The sequence below is a fragment of the Gymnoscopelus microlampas genome, assembly GCF_963454915.1.
Source record: "Gymnoscopelus microlampas genome assembly, chromosome: 19".
In the NCBI taxonomy this organism is placed as follows: domain Eukaryota; kingdom Metazoa; phylum Chordata; class Actinopteri; order Myctophiformes; family Myctophidae; genus Gymnoscopelus; species Gymnoscopelus microlampas.
In genome coordinates, this window is record NC_139956.1 from 39505068 (window position 1) to 39518478 (window position 13411).

General features: G+C 40.0%; 1 protein-coding gene across 1 annotated transcript in view; it reads left to right on the forward strand.

Annotated features, from left to right (window-relative positions):
• LOC311034696 (VPS10 domain-containing receptor SorCS2-like) overlaps positions 1 to 13411 on the forward strand; it is a 295855-nt gene that overhangs the window by 275141 nt on the left and 7303 nt on the right. Inside the window, exons 18-21 of the mRNA XM_084042652.1 lie at positions 4748 to 4919; positions 6060 to 6246; positions 7014 to 7147; positions 9300 to 9423. Of these exons, the coding sequence (XP_083898778.1) occupies positions 4748 to 4919; positions 6060 to 6246; positions 7014 to 7147; positions 9300 to 9423 (617 nt within the window). The remainder of the gene's footprint in view (positions 1 to 4747; positions 4920 to 6059; positions 6247 to 7013; positions 7148 to 9299; positions 9424 to 13411) is intronic.

Genomic DNA, 13411 nt, shown 5'->3' on the forward strand with positions numbered 1-13411 from the left:
CCAGGTCTTAATGGGTTAAATGATATATTTATAGTATGCCCATGTAATAAAGTGAGCGTAGGACACATAAAGCAATTATGGATCTGCACATTTCAAGGGATTTTGGTGTAGAGGGAAAAAAGGAGGTTGCCAAGGATAGACCCCTGGGGGACTATGGTGAACAAAGTATATACAGGTATATACTTACGTAGTTAAAAAAGCCTCCTCGATGCTATAATCAAAGGTGCATCTGACTTCAAGATCAAAACATTTACCTGGTTTCATGTACTGTACAACAATCAACAACATCGGGTGGCAGTAAGATGTAATTCGACTAATCGACTATTTTCAAATAGCCGTAGCCTATAGTTGCTTCTTTTGGGCTTGTTTCCATAGACCTGGTTGCTTATTTCTCTCACAAAATCTGGCAAGACTGGCACCCAGTTGTGTTCATTGTTCATTTCTTTACGCCATTTACACCATTCTGTCTAAAATACGGTTGTGATGATGTGAATAAAGTAGGGATGCACCGATCTATCGGCCACATATTGATATTTGTCATTTTCGGTCAACATCAGTATCGGCAAAAAAAAGTCTTTACTCTATGGTGTTTGTGATATGAAATGTAAGCTTCCAATAATCACAGTAAACATTTGATTATCATTCAAGTTTTTTTTTTTAACTGTATGTCATTGTCCAGCTGACACTTGTTGACACTTGTTAATGTTACTTGCATCAAGGCAATTATGTTGTGTTTCTGCAGATTCTGAACAGTTATTTCTTATAATGAAGATGTATTTGTTTCCCTGGCACTAATAATAATAATAAATATAGCTGCAAGCAGCGATAATACGGGGCCAGTGAATAGAGAGAGAGAGAGAGACATGGAAACGGAATAGATTGAAGAGAGAGAGAGTGACATGGAAACGGAATAGATTGAAGAGAGAGAGAGTGACATGGAAACAATAGATTGATGAGAGAGAGAGATGGAAACATAATGGTTTGATTGGACATCTCAACCTACTGCCATTAACAGGATTCGAACTCTCAACCTTCAGACTAATAGGCTGCAACACTACCTATAGTGCTATAGCTTTGTCCAGGCTGATATTGTCTGTTGAAGATCATAAACTCTTGCCTTCTTTCATGAACCAAGCCCCTGTTTCACTAACACTAAGATCACTCGTTCACAAACCATTTACCAATGAAGAAATTGTACATCTCCTCAGAACCAAAACTAGTGAAAGTAGCCGATCTACAAAATCACAAACCATGAAAAGTTGTGAGATTGTAGATCAGCTATTTTCAGATAAAGTATGTCATACGTTGAAAAAACGTACTCTCAAATAAGCATTTCAGGTTATCTTTACCATTTGCACATGTATTCATTGATACAGTCATGTTGTTTGCAATTCAACTTAAATTAAGTCTGCATCAAGTGAGGCTTGAACTGGCGACCTTGAGATTGTGAGGCATTCATTTAAGGGAGACGCCATTGGCCCAACAGACAAGTAACTGTGAAAAAGGAGATAACACAGATGATACAGTTTCACGCAAATAGCTGAAAAATCCTGGGTTTAAGTGTTTTTCAAACTGCTCAAAATTGCGGACAATCTAAGGGCGAAGCTTAATGGTCAAATAGATACGTGTGTTCCTCATGAGTCAAGGCACATGTGTAAGCAAGTTTCACGACTTTCGGCCAAACGAGGCATGACTTATGCCTGTTTAAAGTCTGCCTTTTCAAAAAAATGCTACCTTTTGGCCAATTGGAGTGAGATTGGTTTCAGTGATGTTTGGAATGACCCTGTACATTTCTGCAAAGTTTCAAAGAAATGTGAGTCTGCATGTATGTTTTAGGCACAGATGAATAATTTTCATAAAACTGTAATAGTTAAAATCTATCTCCTCCTGGGATTTTTGAGCAATCTGCACGAAACGTTTAACACTTGAACTTTGGACCACTGCCTACAAAAATTTCCAACGGATTTTCCATAAGTGAAAAAATGCAGAAGTTAGGAGCCAATGACTGTTTTTCATATAATTCAAAATGGTGGGAGATCTAAAGGTCAGAGGTCAAAAGTCAGACCACGAAAGTTGTCGGGCATGAAGAGACGCATGTGTGTATCGAAGTTTCATGGTTGTAGGTCAAACAGGGCATGAGTTGTACCTGTTCAAAGTTGGCACTTTCAATTGTGTGCTATAGCGCCACCCTTTGACGAATGAGTGTGAGAATTATTTCTTGGTAGTTTTTCATGAGCATCTACCATATGGCCGAGTTTCGTAAAAAGCGTATGCACGGTTAAGCCAGAACTGGCAAAAACAAGTATTTTTCAAACTGCTCAAAATTGCGGAAAATCTAAGGGCGGAGCTTAATGGTCAAATCGATACGTGTGTTCCTCATGAGTCAAGGCACATGTGTAAGCAAGTTTCACGACTTTCGGCCAAACGAGGCATGACTTAAGCCTGTTTAAAGTCTGCCTTTTCAAAAAATTGCTACAGCGCCCCCTTTTGGCCAATTGGAGTAAGATTGGTTTCAGTGATATTTGGAATGACCCTGTACATTTCTGCAAAGTTTCAAAGAAATGTGAGTCTGCATGTATGTTTTAGGCACAGATGAATAATTTTCTTTAAACTGTAATAGTTAAAATTTATCTCCTCCTGGGATTTTTGAGCAATCTGCACGAAACGTTTAGCACTTGAACCTTGGACCACTGCCTACAAAAATTTCCAACGGATTTTCCATAAGTGAAAAAATTCAGAAGTTAGGAGCCAATGACTGTTTTTCATATAATTCAAAATGGTGGGAGATCTAAAGGTCAGAGGTCAAAAGTCAGAGGGTGAAAGTTGTTCAGCATGAGGAGACGCATATGTGTATCCAAGTTTCATGGCTGTAGGTCAAACAGGGCATGAGTTGTACCTGGTCAAAGTTGGCATTTTCAATTGAGTGCTATAGCGCCACCTTTGGACGAAAGATTGTGAGAATTATTTTTTGATCGTTTTTCATGACCATCTACCATATGGCCGAGTTTCGTAAAAAGCGACAGCGCGGTTCAGCCAGAACTGCGAAAAGTGGCAGAAGAAGTGACAGAATACTGCCAATAACAATACGTGTACAGAGCAGAGCTCTGTCCCCGTAATAATAATAATAATAATAATAATAATAATAATAATAAATACAACTAAATAAACAAATATCGGTATCAGTATCGGCTAAATTGTTATTTTAAACATCGGTACCGGTATCGGCCAAGAGTTTCCATATTGCCTTAGAATAAAGTACTTTTGCCTAGACGGCATGTCTCAATGTGCTGAGCTAAGAGAAAACGCTGAGTCGCCCGTCAAAACACAGGCGTTATAAAGGATTTAAAGATTTATCCGGTGGATCCAGTGCCTCGTCCTCTCTACCGTGGAAGAATGAATGCCAAGTTGTCATTCAAAGGGGTAGAGCTTTCATATAGTAGTTTCTTAAGGAAGCTTAACTGTACAGAAGAGCAGTTGTGAATGAACAATGAGAATCTTTGGACACACACATAGAGGAATGTCAAATCAAATTTCAGCATTTCAGCTCAGGAGCATTTCTCAGTTCTGCAGATTACCTCCTATTACAATCTGATATCAGAAGGATTTCTTTTTTCTTTCTCCTTTCCTCTCTTTAAGGATATTTTTTTTAGAGTTCAGCCTGCTGGAAGTTACTGAGGAAGATGCAATAGTGTATCAACACAGTTTTTAGCGAAAACACTACCCCCTGAAATGACAACTTGGCATTCTTCAGTGGTAGATATTTGTCACGGAGGCTTTGCTATTTCTTGCGACGGTTTGTGTTTATGCATGGTCACTAGAGCGGGATTTCAGAGGTTTAGACTGCATCTCCTCTCTGTTCCAAACTGTCACTGCTGACTGGGCTGAATGCGGAAACAGAAAAAAACATAATATCAGTGGTATAAAGTAACTAAGTCCATTTACTGAAGTGCTGTACTTACTGTAAGTACAATGTTTAGGTATTTTTAGCGGCGCTAGCCGCTCTATACCTTTAGGTATAGAGCGGTAGCCCTCTATACCTGGCTTTTGCGTCAACGTTCTGATTGGTCAGACACGTCAACAAAGTGATTGGTCAAGCTTCACGTGACACGTGGCTATAAACACATTATAATCACTTACGATGACAAAATGTGTCAAAGGCGCCGCTACCTTCACACAGGTGTGATTTTTTACTTTACTGGAGTATTTCTAATTTTCAATACTTTTACTTCTACTCCACTATATCTCAGAGGCAAATATTGTACTTTTACTCCACTACAATTATTTGAAAACGTTACTTACTAGTTACTATTACAAAACATACATTACCCACTTCAGCCCTATATACATTTCGGCCATTTGTATATAGCCGATCTACATGCAAAATACATCCTGCACACAATACATTCATTCGAACTCTGAAACTCTGACTAGTGAGAGTCTGGGCAATAGGTGGTGCCTCCACCGGATATGTCCCCGACCAGGCCTGTGCATAGGGCCTGTGCCCCAGTTAATTCCCGCGGAAACATGTGGATAAAGGTTATGCATAATCAACATCTTTTGGAAATATTATTTTTTTATGTTATAATAAAACATAATGTTGATATGGCACACTGACTATCAAGACAATGACATGGCACTTCATGTCACAAAGGTTGCCGACCTCTGAACTACCCTGTCCGAAGTAGTTCGGACATCGGACGTGAAGCGTATAACCCTCCTTAATGTGTGGCCCCCTGTTGTGTTCCAGGTACAGGAAGGTGGTATCTAACGTGTGTGACGGGGGAGTCAACAAGCAGAAGAGTGGCAAGCGGCACACCTGCCCTCTGCTGCCCCCTAAAGGCCTGGAGCTGCGGATAAAAGGGCAGACGCTGACCCTGGCGCCCGGTGATGACATCACGTTCATTGTCCACCAGGAACAGGTAGTCACTCTTAAATGGAAGCTTGCGTAGGTGAATGGACATGTCGTTGTATGGGTTTGTATATACTATATGTGATTGTAGCCATATTATGTGTATGGGAATGCTCTCCCATGTGCATACACATGCATGCATATAGCATTGTGTAAATGTTTAGGTGGTAGTGTGGTTGTGTGTGTGTGTGTGTGTGTGTGTGTGTGTGTGTGTGTGTGTGTGTGTGTGTGTGTGTGTGTGTGTGTGTGTGTGTGTGCGTGTGTGTGTTGTTGGACTGATATATTCAAAGAAATACTCGAAACAACTTTAAACAAACAAACAATACAATCATTGGATGAAAGCAGTGCGTTAGGCAGTCACAATAAGTTGGACGTTCTGCTGACGGTGGAGTGGACACCGATAGACAGAGATTGTGTCAGTCCTGGTATAGTTGTAGATAACACATTACCATGGTAAAATAGCTGGAAGCTCTTGCTTCAGTCTCTTGTAATAATAATCCAATCAATCAATAATAATAATAAGAACAAAGTAACAAATAACTAAAGTTTTCAAATAATTGTAGTGGAGTAAAAAGCACAATATCTGCCTCTGAGATGTGATGGAGTAGAAGTACAAGTATTGAAAATACTTGGAAATACCAGTAAAGTAAAAAACATACCTCAAAATTGTACTTAAGTTCAGTACTTGAGTAAATGTAGTTACTTTACCACTTTACCACTGCTAAAATGGATACATATCAGTGGTGTAAAGTAACTAAGTACAATTACCCACTTCAGCATACATTTCGGCCATTTGAAAATCTATAAAAGCTCACATCACGTTGCATCGCAACGCGTTGTGAGCTAGTACATCGGCTATTTTCAAAAGATTTGTATAGATTTTACACATTTGAAAACTTGTGAAACATTCTGCGTAATGAGTACTGTCTACTCTTGGTACTTTAAGTATATTTTGATACAAATACTTTTGTATTTTTACTCAAGTAAGTTTTGAATTCTGGACATTTACTTGTAATAGAGTATTTCTACATTGCAGTATTGATACTTTTACTTAAGTAAAAAAAATTGAATATTTTTTTCCACCACTGATGCATAATTATCATTGTTGCTGAACGTTTCTCATGAACCTGTTTGTTCTGGCCCTACCCAGGGTGATACCAGCAGTACCAAGTACGAGGTGGACCTCGGGGACGGGGTGCACGCCCTCTACCAGAACCTGACGGTGACAGACGAGCCCATCCAGCACCGCTACGAGAGCCCAGGAGTCTACAGAGTCAACGTGAAGGCAGAGAACGTGGCGGGACACGACGAGGCCATTCTGTACCTCCAAGTCACGGGTCAGTCTCTCGGCCAATCACAGCAGCCTTATGTGGTCAATTGGCATATCGATCCAAAAAGTATTATATCACAAACTAGAAAAAGTGCTCCTCGGAGCGCAGGTCTCCGCCAGGTCAGGTGTGGCCTCCTGGTGGCGCTATAATAGGAAAATATGTGAAAAGGGTGTCATTTCTTCTTAGACCTTTCAATCAGACACTGCATTCATGATTTGAGTTGATTTTGTTCCAAAAATGTGTTTTGTTAAATTAGACCAGGCCAATGTGAAAAGGGATGGCATTTCTTCCTTGGCCTAGCTAGTGGGAATGTGCGTGTGGAATTTCACGGAAATCGCAAGCTGCGTTCACGATTTGAGGCATTTTGTTCAAAATGGACCAATCCTGCAAACTTTGGAAGCCAACCTTAGCCAATCAGGATGGAATATGGAAAATCAGACAGATTCGTGTTGGTTAGACCGCACTGTCGCATCACATCACATGATAAGCTGATAACTATACTTTGTCTGTTTTTTTCTAGTTATATTGCACAATTTTAACTATTGTCTGTTTTTATTGTATACATGTTATGTATGTGAGGACCCCAGGAAGACTAGCGACCACTTTGTGGAAGCTAATGGGGATCCTAATAAAGAAAGAATAAAGAAAGAAAGAACATCACATCATTGCATGTAATTTTCCTAGATGTAATTTAATTGCCAATGACTCGTTGTGTCCATGCGTTTCACTGCTTTATCAATCCACAAGAGCTCCTTTAACTTGCTTTCATACAGACCCTCTACAAGAAGTGCATCTGGAAGTGGTTCCCATCACTGGGAGGAGCCAGGAAGTGAACCTGACAGCCGTAGTTCTTCCCGCCGAGGCAAACCTGACAGTCTTCTACTGGTGGATTGGAGACAGCCTGCAGGTAAACGTGTACAATTAATTATATTCATTGTTCGTTGCTATGAAAAGCACAGAACAGAATACAGTCACACATTTCGCACGTATCTTTTCAAAGTCTTATTTTATGTTATTCATTTCTGCGGTTTCTTTGTTGAAAGAAAGGATTCCATCCAGCTCAGAGCTTTCTTTGATTCACAGGCTGAACTGAATAAGTGAACCAAAAAAGCTACAGAATTGATTTTAAGATTGTATTGATCACTTTTAAAGGAGACACACCATGAATTTAAAAAAAATATTTGATATTTAATATCATATGGTGTATGTCCCTCAAACCATTTTCAAAAGGTTTGAGCCTAAATCAACACTCAGATATACTCATCCCAAGTCAATTCTCTCAGGCTTATAAAGCACTTTCAGCTGCAATACCAAAACGTCCAGTTGGCTAGGGGGGTGCTGTACTGCGGTACTGAGCAATTCTGTCTGTCAAAATACATGGGCAGAAAGTTTGGTGAGGTAAGCAAACTTGCCATTCTGAGATGGCCTGTTCAGACACGCCCATTCTGAAAATCTCTGAAATGAGAATGAATGACTGAATGTTAAAAGAAAATATTTTTTGGGGTACAAGAGACACTGGGGAGCCAAAAAAAAATAAAAAAAAATAAAAAAAAGTGAAATTCATGGTGTGTCTCCTTTAAAGCCTTACATGGACAGGCTCCCAATTACATTGTTGACTTGCTGCGGATTTAGAAACTAACACTTATGTTGATCTAACGTTAGTATATATGTGTTGCCACTGTTTTCTTGTTGGGCATGCGTTTGTGGCAGGTTATAATATGGACTTGACAGTCCCCTCTTCCCCCTCTTTTTACCGGGTACGGCATGCCGGCACATAATCTTTTAGCGGAACGCCGTATCGGCCCGTTCCGGCCCACTTTCACCCAGTGGTGGAAAAAGTACTCAAATTCTTCACTTAAGTAAAAGTACCAATACTGCAATATAGAAATACTCTGTTACAAGTAAAAGTCCAGAATTAAAAGCAAAAAAAATACAAACGTACAAAATGTACTTAAAGTACCAAAAGTAAAAGTAGTAAGATGCAACGCGTCGTGAGCTTGTAGATCGGCTATTTTCAAATAGCCTATGTATAAAATAGGGCTAAAGTGGTTAATGTATGTTTCATGATATAATAATTGATATCTGAAAAGTAATTAGTAACTAGAGTTTTCAAATAATTGTAGTGGAGTAAAAGTACAATATTTGCCTCTGAGATGTAGTGGAGAAGAAGTAAAAGTATTGGAAATTGGAAATACTCAAGTAAAGTACAAATACCTCAAAATTGTACTTATGTACAGTACTTGAGTAAATGTACCCTGGGCCCGGGCCCGTCGATCTTAGGCTAGCAGAGTCAGTGTCCTCTATTAAATCGCTTCTGAAAACACATCTGTATGTTAAGTGTTTTTCCTAAGGATATGTGCTTATGTCAGCTCTGATTGCTTAACTTGTTCTGTCGGCTGACTGCAAATGCTGTTTTGATGTTTTTTCCTATTTTGTATTTAGTTTTTGCTGATGTTTGCTGTTTTTTTTAACATATCAGTAAAGCACTTTATAACTATTTTATGTTTGGAAAAGCGCTATGCAAATACAATTAATGAATTAATTGATTGATTGATTGATTCATTCATTCAATGAGCAACCTGATCTCCTTTTACAGTGGTGGAAAGTAACAAAGTACATTTACTCAAGTACTGTACTTAAGTACAACATTGAGGTATATTTACTTTAGTGGAGTATTTCCAATTTTCAGTACTTTTACTTCTATTCCACTACACACAGGGAAATGTTGTACTTTTACTCAACTGCAATTATTTGAAAACTTTAGTTACTAGTTACTTTGCAGATATAAATTATAATATTATAATCTACAGTACAAGCTCACAACGCGTCGCATCGTGACGTGTTGCTTGTAAATCTGCTATTTTCAAACATTTTAGTACTTTTACTTTTGGTACTTTAAGTACATTTTGATACCAATACTTTTGTACTTTTACTCAAATGCATTTTGAATTCCGGACTTTTACTTGCAACAGAGTACTTCTACATTGCAGTATTGATACTTTTACTTAAAATAAAACATTTGAGTACTTTTTTCCACCATTGTCCTTTTCCGCCCACAGCCCACACTGTCCCTGGAGAACAGCATCGTGGCCCGGTTCCCAGAGACCGGACAGGTGTCTGTCACGGTTCAAGCTTCCAACGGACGCTCGGTGGTGCAGGACACCAAGACAGTCCGTGTCCTCGGTAAGACAGGAAATTATGTCATGATATTAGTACTTCAATTTACAATGTAGGTATTTAGCAGACGCTCTTAATCCAGAGTGACTTCCAGCAAGCAAGGAAAACACAAGGTAATGCATCAAATGCATAGAAATAGTATTCTGGGATCACAGGTAAACCAATAACCTATCATCATCCTCTAAATCATATATGGGCAACTGGCCACATGCGGCCTCCACCTTCACTTAATGCGGCCCGCAGGTTAATATCGGAATATACTGATATGTTATTGATTTCAGCTGTTACAATTGCAAACGTGCAAACATGACCCGCTTTAATTACTTCAGTCTATATTAGTAGCTTAAGGACTAGCATTCAAATTCTATTGTCTGTTTTATGTATTTGTATTTAAGTTCATAAAGTTAACATGAGTATAACTAAATGCATTTGAAATGAAAAAATATTACTTTTCAGGATTCCACTTAAAAAATAGCTAAACTATAATCTGGATTTCAATTCAAAGATAGCAAAAATAGCAGATCTACAACCTCAAAACGCATCGCACTGCGACGCTTTTTGAGCTTTGAGCTACTTTTGCTACTCTTTAGTAGAATGGCGAAGTGCGGCATTGATTTAAGAAAAAAGTTAAAATACGGAGATAAGAGGTGTCTGCCCGCATTATCGGATGTCTACAAATGAATCTGGCATCTGTCTACATGATATGCTATCTAAATACACTTTAGCCTTTGCATAAGCCTGCAAGGTCGTCGAGGCTAGGGCAAGTGCTACGGCAAGCTGTGCTACGGGCTAAAGTGAAGTCTGAAGAGGTGAGTCTTCAGATTATGGCAGAAGATAGGCTTTATGCACAGCAGACATATTGTGAAGACATAGGTGTTACCAATGATACTAATGAAGGCTCTGTTCGACTGTTCCATTCTGGTCAAACAGAGTCAGGGTGATGATATTGGCCGCGTTTCCCAAACGAATTTGAGCTCCTGCGTAGCCTAGAAGCTGCGTAGGTGCCTCCACGCATCTGCGCAGTAGCAACCCCGCTGCGCACTATCTTCGTTAGTAGCAGCTGTGTGTGCCCAACGTCTCATCTAAATTGGCTTCAGTAGACACCATCTTCGTAGGTTCCGTTTCGTCTGTGCTAAAACTACATTCGTGAGACAGCATGCACGTGAAGAGATCCTGGACGTAGCCTACGTAAAGCCTACGTCAACTACGTAGTGCTATCCTACTATAGTTTAAACACCCTTTCCATACATATATCTATATATACAGGATTTTGCAAAAATATTAAGATAAAGTCGCACCTTTATCTAACTTACCTTTATATGAATTGGACACTTACATTTTTATAGGTACATTCTGTAATGTATTAAAATGCATTTTTTTAAGGTGACATTTCAATGATCTTAAATAAACACTGCGGCCATTGTTCGCCGTTCAAAAAAATTCAGAGGATAGAGGGGGCGTCCCCCTGCATGATTGACAGCTTAACGCGTAACGGGCGACGCCTCCCCCAAAAAACAGACATATATACAACAAACACACTGCGACATGCCGTGTTGATAGCTTGCAGATCTGTTATTTTGGGTAGGGCGAGCGGCTGCAGTGCTTCGTCCTCTATGCATGAACCCGAAGTTTACAAATCGTACTCTCACGGATGATCCGATCATCTAATAAAAATATTAAGCACATGCCAAGTTAACTAAAGGTATATAAATGATGCTGAGCTAAATATGTTTCCTTAATTTCGAAGTTTTATAGTTAAACGTTATGATGAAAGTGCAGTTCCTCTCACAAAGTGACAGCTGTTGCGCTCGGCGAGCGCAACAGCTCGCCATGTTTATGAATGGTTAAAACATCTTTTGAAAATAGCAGATCTACAAGCTCACAACGTGTCACAAGCTTGTAGATCATGGCGAGCTGTTGCGCTCGCCGAGCGCAACAGCTGTCACTTTGTGAGAGGAACTGCACTTTCATCATAACGTTTAACTATAAAACTTCGAAATTAAGGAAACATATTTAGCTCAGCATCATTTATATACCTTTAGTTAACTTGGCATGTGCTTAATATTTTTATTAGATGATCGGATCATCCGTGAGAGTACGATTTGTAAACTTCGGGTTCATGCATAGAGGACGAAGCACTGCAGCCGCTCGCCCTTTTACGCACCGGCCCGGCACGGCCGTAATATATATATATATATATATATATATATATATATATATATATATATATATATATATATATATATATATATACATACACACGTGTGTGTGTGTGTGTGTGTGTGTGTGTGTGTGTGTGTGTGTGTGTGTGTGTGTGTCGGTCTTTTCATAGATTTCATAGAACGATGGGTGTTACAGGCGGCCCAGGGCGCTCGTTACAAAATGCTTCGTAGGACAGTACTCCCCTCCTACTGTGGGCGGGGAGTATGCTGCGCGCATTCTGTCTCACGAATGTACTTTTACCACACACGCAGCCAGTTTAGATGGCACGCAGGGGCACAACCACCTGCTACTAATGAGGGTAGAGCGTAGGTTTGGCCGAGTCCCAGCTGTGTAGGAGACGCTTGCGCAAGCTGCGTACGGCCACGCATGACCTGAAATCTACGTGCCTGCTATGGTACTGCGAAGCATGTGACGTCACACGTTAGACCCGTCGTCGGACCTGCGACGATGCTCTACGCACGAGCTCTTTGGGAAACCCGGCCATTGTGCATGTTGGCTCACTGGAAACTCTCTGCTACACAAGTGGGTCTTAAAGTGTGGTCCAGGGACCCTCATGGTTCCTTAAGGGGTTCCCAAATGGCCCCTGACGGGTGTGTAACTCTGAGAGTGTACAAATGGAACCAAATGGACCCGTAACTCAGAGTTCTGGGGGTTGTGGCAATTGAATAATCTGAGACTGTGCTACACTAAATGGAACAGAGCCTTCTTCATTAGTATCATTGGTAACACCTGTGAAGGAAGTGATAATATGGCTGATGTGCATAGAGCCTATTGGGAGTGAGTCTGCAGTTTCCACACCTCCTACTGAGTCATTGAAGTTTACATTACAAAGCCAACATTGCTGGATTTCGTCTTGTTCCATGAAAGCTTCACCTTATTTTGGATTTGGGGGAGAATTATTTAAGGTTGAGATGGGGTTCGAAAACACATGCTCAGAGCTGGACTTCATTCACCTCGCCCCTCTCCCAAGGTCCTCAGCCCTGGGGGGAATCCCCATCCCCTAGCCATTATGTTCTCAATCCCAGGGGGAATCCCATCCCTTTGCCATGGGTACTCAGCCCTTCGGGAACTCCCTTTTGAAAGAAAGTGTCGGTCCAATTGATGTAGGTTTGCTACAGTGAAAGCACCCTCACAGCGAGTGGACAAACCTGCAGTGGTAGAAAGTAACTAAGTATATTTACTGAAGTGCTGTACTTGAGTACAATTTTGAGGTACTTTTACTTTACTGGGGTATTTTCAATTTTGTATACTTCTACATCTCGGAGACAAATATTGTACTTTTGCTCCACTACAATTATTTGAAAACTTGAGTTACTAGTTACTTTGTAGATTTTGATTATTATTACAAAACATACATTAACCACTTCAGCCCTATTTAAACTTTGGCTATTTGAATGAGTACTTTTACTTTTGGTACTTTAAGTATATTTTGATGCCAATACTTTTGTACTTTTACTCAAGTCAAATTTGATTACCAGACCTTTACTTGTAACAGAGTGTTGCTACATTGCAGTATTGATACTATTACTTAAGTAAACACTTACTTTTTCCACCACTGCAAACCTGTTCACTTCAAACCCAAAGATCATTCCCTGCATGTGCTACTGTAGCTCCATTTGGCTTAGTGCGTTGATTTATTGTTGGTATTTTGACCCACAGGTAGTGTGTGTAACTAATACCAGATCTGCTAGTATGTTGTCTCATGATAGAGCTTAATGTAGGCCTATACTCCATCGCACAGATCTACAAGCTATCAATGCATCACAATGCA